The sequence below is a fragment of the Phaseolus vulgaris genome, chromosome 7 (assembly GCF_000499845.2).
Source record: "Phaseolus vulgaris cultivar G19833 chromosome 7, P. vulgaris v2.0, whole genome shotgun sequence".
NCBI classification, from domain to species: domain Eukaryota; kingdom Viridiplantae; phylum Streptophyta; class Magnoliopsida; order Fabales; family Fabaceae; genus Phaseolus; species Phaseolus vulgaris.
This window is the reverse complement of record NC_023753.2, coordinates 27,594,821-27,610,087: the sequence shown is the minus strand read 5'-3', so window position 1 is coordinate 27,610,087 and position 15,267 is coordinate 27,594,821. Positions and strand designations below refer to the sequence as shown.

Sequence of the window (15,267 nt, the reverse complement as noted above, 5' to 3'; positions counted from 1 at the left end):
GCAAAGCTAAAAGAATTCAAAATTCCCCCCAAATTCAAATGCAAGTGGCGCCAACTATGGTCATGAAGAAGGTGTGACCTTCTCTCTCACTTTGGCACCTCCCTAGTTACTCCTACACCTATCTACTAACGCACCCCCCTAATACTCCTAACTAAGGACCTAAAGATGCTTTAACAAAAGAGGTTTCTAATGTTTCCCTCTTAAGCACCTTCACACAAAGAAATTACAAAGAGAGAAAATAATCGTCCATTAGCTCCTAAAGCTTTGAACATGCTTCTTGTAAGCCTTTGAGGTGGGCTTTGACCTCCATGGGCGTCCTCCATTTGAGCCTCAACCTCTTCTTGCTCTTGATGATTGGCCTCCATGTCCACTTGAGCTTGATCTCCATCATACTCCCTGAGTTGGAGAGAATTCGACCACGAATTCTGGAGACCTATAGAAAAAGGAGTTAGATCGCTGACATTAAAAGTATGACTACCTAAGAATGTATCAGGCATATCTAACTCATAAGCATTGTCATTAATCCTCTTGAGGACTTGGAAAGGTCCATCCCCACGAGGCATTAGTTTGGACTTCCTTTGAGTAGGAAAACGATCCTTCCTCAAGTAAAGCCAAACTCAATCTCCCTCATCAAACAACAATGATTTTCTCCTTTTATTGGCAAGTTCAACATACTTGCCAACCTTCTTCTCAATTCTCTTCTTGATGTCTTTATGCAAAGTTTTCACAAAAGAAGCTTTTTCATCCCCATCTTTGCACAAGACATCTCCAAGAAGGGGAATAAGAAGAAGATCAAGAGGTGTTAAGGGGTTAAACCCATAGACAACCTTAAAAGGAGAATGTGAGGTGGTAGAATTTACTACACGATTATATGTAAACTCAACATGGGGTAGTAAATTCTCCCACACTCTAGGATTCCCCGAAATAAAACATCTTAATAGTTGTCCTAAGGTTCTATTCACCACCTTGGTTTGACCATCAGTTTGTGGGTGGCAAGTGGTAGAAAATAAAAGCTTAGTTCCAAGCTTGCCCCACAAGGTCTTCCAAAAGTGACTCAAGAACTTGGGATCTCTATCGGACACTATAGATCTAGGGATCCCATGCAAACGAACCACTTCTTGGAAGAAAAGGTTTGCAATGTGGCATGCATCATCCACTTTGTGGCAAGGAATAAAGTGAGCCATCTTTGAAAAACGATCCACTACCACAAAAATGGAGTCATTTCCCTTTGATGTCTTGGGTAATCCTAAGATGAAATCCATAGATATATCAACCCAAGGCATTGAAGGGATAGGAAGAGGAGTATATAAACCATGGGGATGCATCTTAGACTTAGCTTTGCGGCAAGCTATGCATTTATCACACAAACTATGAACATGTTTATGCATATGAGGCCAAAAGAAATGTTCATGCAACACATCCAAAGTTTTAGCAACCCCAAAGTGACCCATTAAACCCCCCTCATGAGCTTCTCTAACAAGAGATAATCTAATAGAGCATTGAGGAACACAAAGACGTTTTCCTTTAAAAAGAAAACCATCTTGTATAAAAAAGTCTTTGTGTCCTCCCTTAACACACTCTTGATAGATGAGAGAAAAATCAAGGTCATCATGATAAAGTTCCTTAATGTGATCAAAACCAAGATATTGAGAGCTTAAAAGATTTAGCAAAGTGTATCTTCTAGAAAGTGCATCCGCCACAATGTTCACTTTGCCTTGCTTGTGTTTGATCACATAAGGAAATTGCTCAATGAATTCCACCCACTTAGCATGCCTCTTGTTAAGTTTGTTTTGGCTTTTCAAATACTTAAGAGATTCATGATCACTATGTATCACAAACTCTTTGGGAAAAAGATAGTGTTGCCAAGTAAACAAAGCCCTAACAAGTGCATATAATTCTTTATCATAAGTGGAATAATTGAGATGACTTCCCTTCAATTTCTCACTAAAATAGGCTATGGCGTGGCCCTCTTGAAGGAGAACAGCCCCAATACCTATGCTTGAAGCATCACACTCAATCTCAAATGTCTTAGTGAAATTAGGAAGGGCCAAGATGGGAGCATTAGTCAATTTTTCTTTCAAAGTTTCAAAAGCCTTTTGTTGTGCTTCTCCCCATTGAAAGACCACATCCTTTTTCACTATGTCATTGAGAGGTGCGGCAATGGTGCCAAAGTTTGGGACAAATCTTCTATAGAAAGAAGCAAGTCCATGGAAACTTCGGACTTCATTCAAGGTTTTCGGTGTAGGCCAATTTTGAATGGCCATCACCTTTGTTTTGTCCACATGGACCCCTTTGCAACTCACAACAAACCCTAGGAATTCTATATGATCAAGAGCAAACATACATTTAGCAAGATTAGCATACAAATGTTCCTTCCTAAGGGTTTCTAAAACTTGCCTAACATGCAACCTATGGTCATCCAAAGATAAGCTATAAATGAGAATGTCATCAAAGTAAACAACAACAAACTTACCAATGATGCATGAGGCGCATGAAGGTACTTAGTGCATTAGTTAAACCAAAGGGCATAACTAACCACTCATATAAACCAAAGTTGGTCTTAAAAGCCGTCTTCTATTCATCACCCGGTTTGATACGGATTTGATTGTAGCCGCTTTTAAGATCAATCTTTGAAAAGATTTTTGAACCATGTAATTCATCCAACAAATCATCTAATCTAGGTATGGGATGCCTATACTTAATGGTAATGTTATTGATGGCCCTACAATCCAAACACATTCGCCATGTGCCATCCTTTTTTGGCACTAAGATGATAGGCATAGCACAAGGACTCATGCTATCTTGAACCCACCCTTTCTCAATCAAAGCCTCAACTTGTTGGCGAATTTCCTTGGTTTCACTTGGATTGGTCATATATGCTGGACGGTTTGGTAAAGAAGAGCCCGATATCAAATCAATTTGATGCTCAATCCCTCTCAAAGGTGGAAGTCCTTTTGGAGGATCTTGAAACTCTTCTACCCAATTTTCCAAGCAATGAGGACTATCAACAAGTGATTCTACTTTAAGAGTTCTAGGGATGGATAAGAAAAGAGGATGATGAGCCACTATTTCCCTTTCAATTTCACTAGGGATCTCCATCACGCGTTAACCTGGACCTAACCTGACTCGGTTAGATCTATACCCGGGTCCACTCGACTATACTTAGATTCGAGTCGAATCAACTAGACTTAGACCTGGTTGAACTAGGTTGACTTGGACCCAGGTCGACTCCACTCGACATGGACTGGACCGATTCTGCTCTACGTGGACTCGGGCCGACTAGGCTCGACATTGGTCGGGCCAACTCGGTTCGACATCAGCCCAGACCAACTCCACTTGACATCGACTAGGACTGACTCGGCTTAACATCAGCAAGAACAGACTAGGCTCGACATGGGCTCGGGCTTACTCGACTCGACTTCGACCCAAACAGACTCGACTAGTCAAAGGCTCGACATGGGCCTGGGCCGACTCGGCTCGACATGGGCCCAAGATGACTTGACATGGCCCAGACAAACTAAGCTCGAATTTGGCTTGGGCCGACTCGACTCAACATCGTCTCGGACTGACTCAGCTCAACAATGGCTCGTCATCAGCTCAGACCGGCTCGGTTGGACATGGGCTCGGGTCGACTTGGCTCGACATCGTCTTGGACAGACTCAGCTCGATTTCAGCCCAGACCGACTCAGCCCGGGCTGCCTCGGCTCGACATCAGCCTGAGCAGCCTCGGCTCGACATCGGTCGGGCCAACTTGGCTCGACTTTAGCTGGACTTCGACCCGGATCGACTCAACTCGATTTCGGTTGGACTTCGGCCCGGACATACTCGACTTGACTTTGGTTGGACTTCGGCCCGTGTTGACTCGGCTCGATGGGGAGGTGGGCCATTTTGACTCAACATGGACCCGAGTCGACTTATATCGACATGTGCCTAGGTTGAATCAGCTTGACATGGGCCCAGGTCGACCTAACGTGACATGGGCATGGTCTTGACTCAACTTGGGCTCTGACCCACTCAACTCGACTTTGGCTTGGGCTAACTTTGCTTGACTTTGGCTTGGGCTGACTCTGCTCGACTTTTGCGTTAACCGACTCTGCTCGACTTTGGCCCAGACCAACTCGGCTCGACATGGACTCGGGCTGACTTTGCTTGACCTGGGCCCGGATTGACTCGACTCAACCTAGGTAGGGGCCAAGTGAAAATCCAACCCAAAATTCATTTTAGATAATCCAAAAATGTATCCAATCTATATCTAATCCATATCCAATTAAATGGATTGAACTTAAAATCCAAAAATATGAATTTGGTTTTGAGATAAATCCATTTAAATGAATTAAAAATAAAATGGATTTGGATAATTATGAATTGGATTTGATTTTTTACCTACCCTTATTAATTTATAGTGACCTCTTATAGAGGTTATTTTTTCTGCAACTACATACCTTCTTTTGGCATCCCATAGGTTAAGAAAAAATCATTTTGTCTTTAAAAATATATTTCAAATTTTTTTTTTCTATTTACACCTCCCATATTATATAATCCAAAAAAAATATTTTTAGTGAAACATCCTTTTGAATTATACAATTCCAAATTATTGTTTTTTATCAAAAAAAAATACTAACAACTTATCTTCACATACCAACTACAAGATCTTCCTTGTAGGATGACGATGATTGCAGAATCTAAAAATGTTTTCTAAATTTTGTAATCCAAAAATACCTATAATCCGAAATTTTTTCATAATACACATTGCAAAATAAAAAGTATCAATAAAATAAAAAATATTTTTAGTATGGAGGTGTAAGAAGAAACGACCCTCTCATAACTCAATAAAAGAATTCATTAACCAATTATGCATGTGCAGAAAATGTATGATAAATACATTAATCACTCATCAAATTTCATCGGATTATACAAACATTTTCCGTTTTTTAAAACTTTCCAAAGACTTATCTTAAAAGGTCCACACTGCAATATTTATCAAATGATTAAAAGAGTTAGTTTAATATATAAAACATGTAATTCATGTAAATGTAGAGACAGAAAAAGACAAGTATTTGTATAATTTCACGAAACTTCAGCACTCAAAATAGGCTATCCACAAGTTTTGTTACAAAAGTAACACCCTGCCCTAAAACAAAGCCAATGTAGAGCTTACAACCTCTGGCCTTCAGATTAAAGACTTGAGTTTTTTTCATTAAAAAGTGTAAAACTGTGAATGTAAGTTTAAAAATGAAAAAGTTGTGCGCAACTACAAGGAAAAAAAAATAGTAATGCAATAGAACTAACATCATTCTGCATGTAATAGACTAAAATATTAATGATCAAGGTTCCTGTACAAATACTGTACATCAAATATCATGCGTGACCCTTGAAAGTGTCCTCCTCCGTTTCTGTACAGCTGATACTAGTCAATCAACTAAACTATCAGCATGCTATGTACACACCCCCAACAAATGTAGTCAGTGAAAACAGTACCTTCATCTACCACTGCAATAAACTCCTTGAGACCACTCCCAGCACCCTTATCTACACTACTACCCTAATAATTACATTTTCATAACTCAAATACGGACCATGCAGGATAGTGAAATTACGAAAGGTGGAAAGATCCTTGACCCTCTGTTATGGCATACAACAACTTTTCTTTCATCCTCTCCTGAAATTAAATATAGTGCCAAACAATATTTAGGCTCAAAGGTAAGAAAAACAGTTTCTAAAACTCCTTAGGTGTTATGCTAAGAAAGTTTGAAATGGTATGAATAAATTGGTAAGTTACTTTTGATGAGTACGGAGGTAGCTTGAGATAATTAGCACAAGTCATCACGCTAGGTAGATCTGTGTCTGCCTGGTTGTTACAATGCTGTTAAGTCACGAGTATAAGTAGATTAACACAAAATATGTAATTGTTAAGCCTTAAAAACTGAACTGAAAATGTAAGCATTTAAACTGTAAACCTTTCGGACAATAGTTAACTTTGGATTAAGAGATGCCAACCCTCCTGGAGGAAGTCGAGGTGCACCAGTCACAAACTGCAAAAATGCTCGTCGCTGTTCATGATCAAACTCTCGGACAATCTCCAACAACTGAATCCACAGCAGTAGATGATTCATAAAATCATGAGATTCAGGTTAAAAAAAAAATGTTTGAGTGAGATTAAGAGTATCTAAATCTACGTGAATGCTTACATTAACAATGGGAGGACTGCTAGCAGTGTAACCATGATCAAACTTAATGTTATCTCCAAGCTCGTTAATCTGTTTTAACAAGGAACAATTATGTTTAACTGTTTATCCTCTATTCTCGAAAAGAAAAGGACATATATACAAAATGGTGATAATAATGAAATTGTACTTACAGCCCAAGAGTCATACTCTCCACAAAGCATTCGTTCAAGTTCTTCTTCATTGAAAATCTGAAGATGTTCAATGGAGAAAACCTAAAAGTAGAAAACAATTTTGGAAAGAAAAATACATATAAGAATCACAACTAGATATAGCAGAAATTCATGAACAGTATTGTAAAAGGAAAACTTTATATTCACTATACAGTCAGTTACTGATCTTAAGGTGCTACCATAAAAATACAAAATAAAAATCGATGCGGAGGGTCAAGACAACCTAGTTTTGATGATATATTATTATTACACTGAGGAATCACATGTAAGACTTGTAATAGTCCAAATATTTGGTTCAAGAATCTTGAGCATCAGACTTCTCTCCTTCACCACCCAAGCCCCCTTCCTCACCCCATTTTCCCAAGTTTTATGATGAAACAAAATTGAGATGTTGGATGTACCTGGGTATCCAGTTCAAATTTGCTAGACATTTTAGTATTTATAAGGATAATGAAAATAAGGGGCAAAAGAAGTGCAAAAAAATGTTGATGCCAAAATCAGACATGATGACTAAATGAGAGGTTAGCCATGTCCTCATGGACTATTGGCAACAATAGTTAAACCTCTGACAATCATATTTAAACTAATTTAAAATATATAGAAACTTAGACACCCGATCAATTAAATTGATTTAGAGAATTTGACACAAAAGAGAAGAGAAAGTGTATATGATAAACCATAATAACTAAGTAAATCAAATCATCAAGACATAGTGAGAGACCTGGTTAAAGCCAGATTTAAAAGCTTCCACTTGTTTTGAAATTCCAGACCTCACAGTTGCTTCAACAATAAGTGAAACATAATCCTCTAGATTTCCCATATTTACCTACATAAAGTATAAATATGTGAAGTTTATATTCAACTATTGAAGGCACTAAAGTGCAGATAGAACGACAAATTATCCAGCAATGACACCTACCATGGAATTATCAGTCCCTGAAGCAAGAACAATATCAGGATACCCAGGAAGAGTAAAATCAAGACAAAGATCTTCAATTCTCGTATCTCGAAAAGTTAGTCCACATTGCTGCAACTCAGAATTCCCTCCATTGACAGATTCCATAACTCCTTTCCTGATAATTAGTGCTTGAAACTCTTGCAGCACCCTACCAAGCCCATGATCAAAGGATAGTATGTCGTAGAGAGAAAGTTCCTAAAGAGACATGGTACAAACAAAAAGAGTAATTCATCCAGTTATAAGGACCACCATTATAAATCTTCCATACTTGGTTGCAAGCTCATGCGATATTCATTGATTGCACTGAAAATTTATTACCTTTCCAAGAATAAGTTTATAGAAAGCTTTAGAGAAGTGGAGATCTAAGATCCTTCCGTCTTGAAGTGCTTTAGCAACAACTTGACCTAGAAGGAAAAATCTCTTTGTTACTTCAGATAATTGTTTGTCACCAGATGTATCTTGCATTGTTGACCATGGACGAGGAAAGAGTCCATAAAAGGAATGGATTCTCATTTCCTCAGCCTGCAAATTTGACTTAAGGATGAACGAAGAAACATCTTCTCTCCACATGTCCAAACCAGATTTCTGGAACTCATGGCACACCAAGGTATAAAATTCTAAAGTTGGACCAAGACCAGTTCCCACTTCTTCATCATATTCCACTTCAAGAACAACTTTGTGACTGGCATGGAGCTCCATCATTCGTGCAGCAGATTCCAAAATCCGGTCGCGATGAACTAAAAATTTCTTTTTAGGCAATCCACCAGAACCCAGCCGCCTATCACTCCCTGCCTCTGAGCCATTGTGAGACAAGTGAGGTGGAACTTGTGGCTGACCAAATGCTTTCAATTTAAAGTACTTGCATCTTGCCTCAAAACTAAATAAGAAAGGACATGACTCCATTAATTGATTACACCACAGTGGCATACCACCAACGGAGACGGCCAAAGAGTCCCTCATCTGTTGCTCCAACTTCTCTGTCAATTTACTGCTTACAAACTCATTTTGTGGGACAGAAGAAACTGTTATTTTTAGACTATCCAAGTCGTCAACTTTCCCTTTGGCAAAAGCACAAATCCTTTCACGAGACATAAGGTGAGATATAATTCTATTCATGCTTTCCAAGCTTTTAAGAAGAAACAAGATATCATAAGTTGGACTTAACTTCTCCAGATCAGAAACAAGTTCACAAGAGAATATATCTGTGAAAAATGGAATATGCTGATAATAAGCTAAAACTTTATCATCGGGTATATCCTGAGGTGAAAAATGATATTGCGGAGGTATTCCGTCCTCAGATTCTACAGCCCTTCTATAGGTTATTGTATGCACATGAGTCCACAGTTTTGCACCAGAAAAAGAATCATTTTGTTTTATTACATGGCGAAGAATTGCCTGATATAGAGTCAATTTTTGATCCAGACATTGTTCTTCAATGTAAAAGACAAGCTTTTGAGAAGCTTCATTGCTACAAAATGAAGGATCCTGTTTTTCTAGTTTCGGGTTTGGTTCTGCATTCATTTGCAATTCTTGAACTGCATAACCCTGACAACAATTACAAAAAAGTCAAATACATTCAGGAATTTAAACACACTATTCGCTAGTAAGGTAACAGAAAATTTAATGAAATTAGTGAAAGTTCTTGTGCAAATGACATACATAAATATAAAAAAAAAAAAAAGCATAAAATCACAATAAACCAATAGAGAATTATATGTGAGTAATCCGAAAATATATAACCTTGATTGCACAAAATGTTTAAAACTATTAAATGACAGTTTTTTTAAAAAAGAGTCAAACTTAAATGTCAAGAACAAGTATGTGCAGTTAAAATTTAATTTGACACACATAAAAAAATAACAAGCAAAACTGTTCCACATGATCTTTATAACCTGATTTATAGAGGAGGAGGATTCCCCAGCATTCATAATGACTACTTGATCAGTTCTGGGCTGCCACAACTTTTGTTCATCCTTCTACAAAATGACAGTTGGAGAAAAAATAAGATAAGTTAACAACTAAAAAACAAACAAAAAAGGCAGATACTTCTGTAACTCAATAACCATAGTTACAAATATCACCTGTGTATCAGGGAAATCTGTCATCATCATGTCAACTGGAACTGAAATTGCATGTGATGATTGAATTGGAGGACTTTCGAGTTGCAACACTGCTTGGATGGATGATGATTTAGAATGCTCTGTGCTTTTTGAACTGACCTTTGGCCATAGATATGCTTCAATAGAACGCATACAAGAAAAAGGATCAACGGTATGAAAATCCTCAGTGTAGTCGTTTAGGAAAGTCTCTCCCTCCCCCCTGACAAAACGTATTTTCAGACAAGGGTAAGGAATGGAACACCTATTAGGAACAGTTGCAAATGAATTTCTCAGTTTTGGTCCACTGCTCAGAATAATAGGGAAAGCTTCCAATGAAGTTAGTGCAGTCTGCAAGTTCCTGATTAATATAGAAATGGGTGTTTCACTAGAGAGATGCTGAGAAGCACATACACTGGCAAAAGTCTCAAATCGTTTTTCTATGACAGCATTATACTTACAAACACCCTGTACTCCTTTGTTTTCCCTCATGTACTGACCCAGAGATAAATAACTACCAAGTGATTTCACAACTCCACTTTCAATAAATTCAAAAGTAGAAACTTGTTCCTTGCCAGTAAGCTTGTCCATAATTTCATACAATATATTATTGATTTTCTCTTCATGCACGGCAAGAGCACCATTGTCTGTAGACATGCTCAACAAATCATTAGAGAGTGCTCTAAGATTCTGTAAAATATCAGTCAATCCTTTCTCAGAATCAAATAATTCTGGAGCTAAATATTTTGTCTTTATATGCTCCGCTAGATTATAAACAGAGTCTTTATCAAGTTTGCAATTTCTGGCTTCTGATGATGTAGGAGATTGGCCAGTTGAAAATGCATAACATAAGCACTTGAGGGTCTCTCTTGAGGAAAACTTTTGACTAGAGTCCAATGACAGCTGAAAGCCACTAAACACTGGGTACATCAATTTTGAAGATCTTTCTGGCATTAGTAGTGCATCAATGGCAAAAAAGACTCCTTCCTTTATAAACAACTTTAAGAAATTATCTGAAAAATTGTGAAGGATTATCTCAGCTATTTGTAATGCTAACAATAGCATGTGGTGATCCTTTCGAGTGAAAACTCCAGCCAAAAAACTGTCATGTTAACCAGATAAAATGAACATTAATATATTTAAAAAATCAACGTTATTTGCTGAGTATAAGAAGATCTGCTTCACCTTGAAATATTGGCATTTTTTAGCAATTCAACAAGCATATCAGATTTGCTTGAACTAACTATCTTGTACATAACAGAGAGACATCCATGGCAAACAAATAAACTCGCACCAGAATTGAACACCTGTACAAGGATGAGGTAGGTATTATAATGTAATAGAAAAGGAATATCATTTAGTTAATTACAAGAAAATCAGCCAACCTGGATTAACATGGGAAACACATCAATTCCAAGCCTTTGCAGGAGATCTGGGTGCTTATCTAGAAAAGAATCTTTGTCTAGCACCAGTTGATCATTCTGATCTTTAGTCCGATCAGGGAGAAGTTCATTTAGCAGTTTGAGTGCTTCATACACCTAAATAAATCAGCAAAAAATATGACATATGTTTCACACAGCTTATTTATAAGATATTTCTCAATCAAGCACCCTTGTTTTCATTAGAAAAGGTGTGCATTTATGAATGAAATTATACAGATAACAGATTTCAACCAACATATCAAGAACAGTAAATTTAACAATGAATGTTTTTTATGCATGGGCATAGTATTGTTCATATATGATTTCTTCAATTTTTGTAAGAAAATCATTTTCTTTTTAAAGATTGGGGTCTGCTATCAAAGATAGACTTTAGGTATTTATAATAATATACAAATTATTTATATTTTTGAAGAAAAATAATTGTTTGTGTTTTACTTTAAAACTGTCAAAAAAATAACTTCTAAAAAAGTTGTTTCACATTCACATAAAAATAGTCAGTTATTATAAAAGAATACCAATAAAAAAAATTCCTCACAAACAAATAAAGATACTTATATTTCCAATTTGAAAATAGGAAACCAGTTAAAGACAACAGGGTCCTAGGCTAAATACCCGATTACAGTGTCCGCCAACGAGCTGTGACGTTGATACTCCATGAGAGAGGTCAAATGTAGATAATATTTCCCTCAATATGCTGCTTATATTAAGTTCATATAAAGTCCTGAAGGCTACGAGTGATCCAGATGAAAGTTTGACAAGTAATCCTATCAATCCCTGACAAACGAAATAATAGATTTATATCAACTTCACAACTCATTAGAAAAAAGGAAAAGTGTTATATGAATATGACAGAAAAAAGATTGCTTACATTGTAAATTAATTGAGATAGGGCAGTCTGACCATTTGAACTTAAAAGATGTGTGACTTGTTGAATCAAGCCGTGCTTACAAAGCTCGTCCAACATTTCTGATGACTGCACAACTCGCTCTACAATTTTGATTAAGCAGGTAGCAACATTTTCGACAAGCTGCAGAAGATCAGTTGCAGGTCAGTAGATATTACTAAAGGGTAGATGAACCCACAACAGCATGAAAGATACAATCTGGTTGGTTTCCAATCATTTTAAATCTATTCTTTAGTACCTGCCGATCCTCATACTGAAGAAGCTTGCATAATATAGGAACAGCCTCCATAAAAAGTGAAGGGCTTTCAGAAGGAAGCTTCTTACATATGTTCACCACAGTAGAAAGAGCTACTCTCTGGTAAAAGGGATCATAAACCAATAAAAAATCACTCTTTTAATAAAATAAAGTTTTTAAGGATAACAAGAAAAAATGGTCATTACTCATGAAGATGACACTGTACTGTGTTAGAACCTTACCTGGATGCTTGTTGAGAAGAAGTCAATATAATTGAGAACAGCCATAATTGCCCCAGCCTCTAAGCAAGCAAGGGGTTGCTCTCGCGATATCTTTTCCAATGCTTGGAGACACTTCATGGTTTCAACATCAATAATTTATATCCCTTTTATTGTACAAAGAATATAACATGGACAAACAAAAAACAAAGAATTACCTGTTCTGCTACATCTTGATACTCAATAGCAAATAATCGTTGACATAAGGTAGGAACAGCATCATGTTGAACCAGAAAACCAGCTGATCTAGGATACAAATCACATATATAAGTTATAGCCCTTATAGAAAACAACATGATATCTGGGTTCTTCTCATCCTTTGCAAGCTTTACAAGTAATGGTGATAACAAGTCAGAAGTCATGCTGGATAATGAACCCTCTGTACAAAATGACAAAACTTCACAAAGTTCAGTGAGTACAGCTAATTGACAAGAGGGTTCAATCTGTTCACTCAAGCTACATATGATATTCTTAAATTTTCCATGATCACTGGATAGTCTCCGTCTATGATACTCATAAAGGGTGCTATTATGCTGCTGCTCCGTGTCATCTGAATCACAAGAACCATAAGTGGAATCCTTCTCCGGATCTCCCTCTGATTGACTTGAAGCTGAAGCAGACGATGAAGTATCCATGTCGTGATCATGTGTCTCCACTATTGAATTCATGTGTGTTTGAACTGATGAATTTGAAGAACTTGGTCTGAAATCCAATGAACTGCACGGGCGCTTATCAGCAGGCAGTTCATCCACCATGTCAGGACGCTTTTGGCCTCTACTTTCCATTAATTGCTTCTACACCCAATGGAAACAGACCCCTGTCAGTTCTAAACTTTGTCAGTTTTCGTTCATCACCATAAATCTTTAACCAAATATAAGTTAAACAACTCTGAATTATGAGCAAAACACTGACATTCTTGTTTTTTTTTCTTTTGAATTGAAAAAAAAAGGTAAGTTAACTCCAATCCAAAACAATCAACTCTCCCCTTTATACAAAGTTTTCTTCAAATACAATAAGCACACCAAGTTGTTATTCTTATTTTTCATTATCATCCCAGTTAATTGGCCATCAGAAACTTATTCCCAAAAAAGAATAAAAAAGTGACAGTGTTGCTGTGGTTGCGCCGATGATGTATTTTCACAACATCAAACCATTAAAACGAAAAAAAATTAAATCAATTTAAAACCCAACAACCTTAACCTCAGACTGAACAAATCAAACACCACAAATTCCAAACAGATAATATTGCATTAAAAAAATAGGAAAAAAATACAATAATGAAGAAACAAACACAAACACACAATGACAGCAAAAAAGAACAGGATCAGTGAAAAAAAGATCAGGGGAAGTTGGAGACTCAAAACAACAATAATTTCAATGGTTATCTACCTAGTCGCAGTTCTTAATCGGTCTTCGACTTGATCGAAGACCCAGTTTTGTTGTATCAACAAGATGAACGATGCTACCACCACCGTGAATTTTAAAGCAAGGCTAATTTTTTTTTTCTTCTTCTTTCTCTTTGGTTTACTTCTTCACCGAATTGTTTAATCTGATAGGGAATAAGAGAATGAATTGATATAAAAGGATTAAGCAATTGATGAAAAAAAGAGAGAGAAAAATAAAAATTGAAGAAAACCAGAGAAAGGAAGGGTGATTACACACCAAGGCTTGCAACTTGGAAAAACATAACAACATAGGGGTGATAATGTAAATATTTATGTGGATGATTATTGGTGTTAATTACCATTAGCCTAATTGGAATAGATACTCTGCTGATGAGGTCTATGAAACTTGATGCACCTCTGAATCAACCACCGTTGCCACCTGTATCAGTGGTTGTTGGAGCTTTGGGTTACATTTAGAAATTAAAAAAAAATTATATATATAAAATCACCCTGAGAATACAATGTGGATTTTGTTCTTTTAGATTTAAACAGATAACACTTTATAAAAAGAATATAAAACAAATCATGATAAAAATCTAAATGATAATATTTTAAATTATCAAATCAAACTGAACATTAGAAAATTAAGGGAATTGAAAAGTAAAATATATCATTTTTATAGGTATTTGATTCAGGATATCTTAACCACAAAACTAATCCTCACCTATATTATAAATTATAAATCTCAATAAAATATTTTTTTCTTTATAATGAACAATAATGAATAGGTTAGGTTAATAATTGTTACTTATTTGCTTTCAATTAATTTTGATCAATGTAACAATTATGATTTTTTTGGGAGAAATTTGTTTCTTCTATTTAACTTATACAATAAAATAACAATTAGTAGTGAAATAATTATATATCATCACATTATTCCTACTACTACTATTATTATTATTATTATTATTATTATTATTATTATTATTATTATTATTATTATTATTATTATCAAAACGATTATCAAGGGTGAGAGACTTTTAAGAGTTTTTATTAGTATTTAGTATTAATCAATAATTTTATTAGGAATTTTTAAAGATAAAACCTTTAGGAATTTTTTCTAACCTATAATTTTTATATTTATTTTTAATAAAATATTATGTTTTAATATTAGTAGTTAAAATAACCTTTTATGTAACAGCGTGTTTTTTTAAAAAAAAACACCAACAGAAGCTTTGCCCCCCACCACCAGTGTCTTTCATTTTCTTCTTTTTCTCTCTCTCTCCAATTCTCTTCTCTCCCTCTCTCTTAATTTCTCTCCCAAACTTCATCTATTTTAGAATCTGATCATACCACGCTGTAGCAGAGGAGTTAAGGAACATTTCTACCCGATCAGATTTTCAAACAGAGTAAGTTCATTTTTACTCTAAATATCCTTTGTTCTCTGTTTTTCCTTAGGATTTAGTCATCAATCTTGGTGGGGTCAGTTGAGAAGTTTAATCCTCTCAACTTATTATATTATATACTGAAATTTTGTTCTGTTTGGATAATTTGCATTAGGCCCGTAAATCT

At 36.0% G+C, this 15,267-nt stretch overlaps 1 protein-coding gene across 5 annotated transcripts; it reads right to left on the bottom strand.

Annotated features, from left to right (window-relative positions):
- Positions 1-5,293: 5,293 nt before the first annotated feature.
- Positions 5,294-14,023, bottom strand: LOC137829583 (E3 ubiquitin-protein ligase UPL4). 5 transcript variants are annotated; one of them, XM_068636416.1, is made up of 19 exons: positions 13,973-14,023; positions 13,700-13,859; positions 12,469-13,127; positions 12,275-12,385; positions 12,036-12,152; positions 11,762-11,920; positions 11,506-11,667; positions 10,837-10,989; positions 10,637-10,758; positions 9,437-10,553; positions 9,248-9,331; positions 7,674-8,900; positions 7,317-7,550; positions 7,119-7,223; positions 6,359-6,439; positions 6,189-6,257; positions 5,958-6,086; positions 5,780-5,863; positions 5,294-5,659 (listed from the first exon to the last, which is right to left on the bottom strand). In XM_068636416.1, the coding sequence occupies exons 3-19, from the start codon at positions 13,093-13,095 to the stop codon at positions 5,594-5,596; spliced, it is 4,647 nt and encodes a 1,548-aa protein (XP_068492517.1). In that variant the 5' UTR covers positions 13,096-13,127; positions 13,700-13,859; positions 13,973-14,023; the 3' UTR covers positions 5,294-5,593. The 5 variants fall into 5 exon arrangements, with proteins under 5 accessions (XP_068492517.1, XP_068492519.1, XP_068492520.1 ...); XM_068636418.1 differs by having other exon boundaries at positions 12,469-13,104; positions 13,973-14,019; XM_068636419.1 differs by having other exon boundaries at positions 5,780-5,848; positions 13,973-14,011.
- Between the last annotated feature and the right edge of the window lie 1,244 nt (positions 14,024-15,267).

What these genes read in the sequence shown, in the direction of transcription:
- LOC137829583 (XM_068636416.1), bottom strand. Translation starts at nt 13,095, where the DNA reads ATGGAAAGTAGAGGCCAAAAGCGTCCTGACATGGTGGATGAACTGCCT. An exon ending in TATCTCAATTAATTTACAAT is followed by an intron (nt 11,668 to 11,761) that starts GTAAGCAATCTT and finishes TTCGTTTGTCAG; the next exon opens with GGATTGATAGGATTACTTGT. An exon ending in CAGATTTCCCTGATACACAG is followed by an intron (nt 9,332 to 9,436) that starts GTGATATTTGTA and finishes GTCATTTTGTAG; the next exon opens with AAGGATGAACAAAAGTTGTG.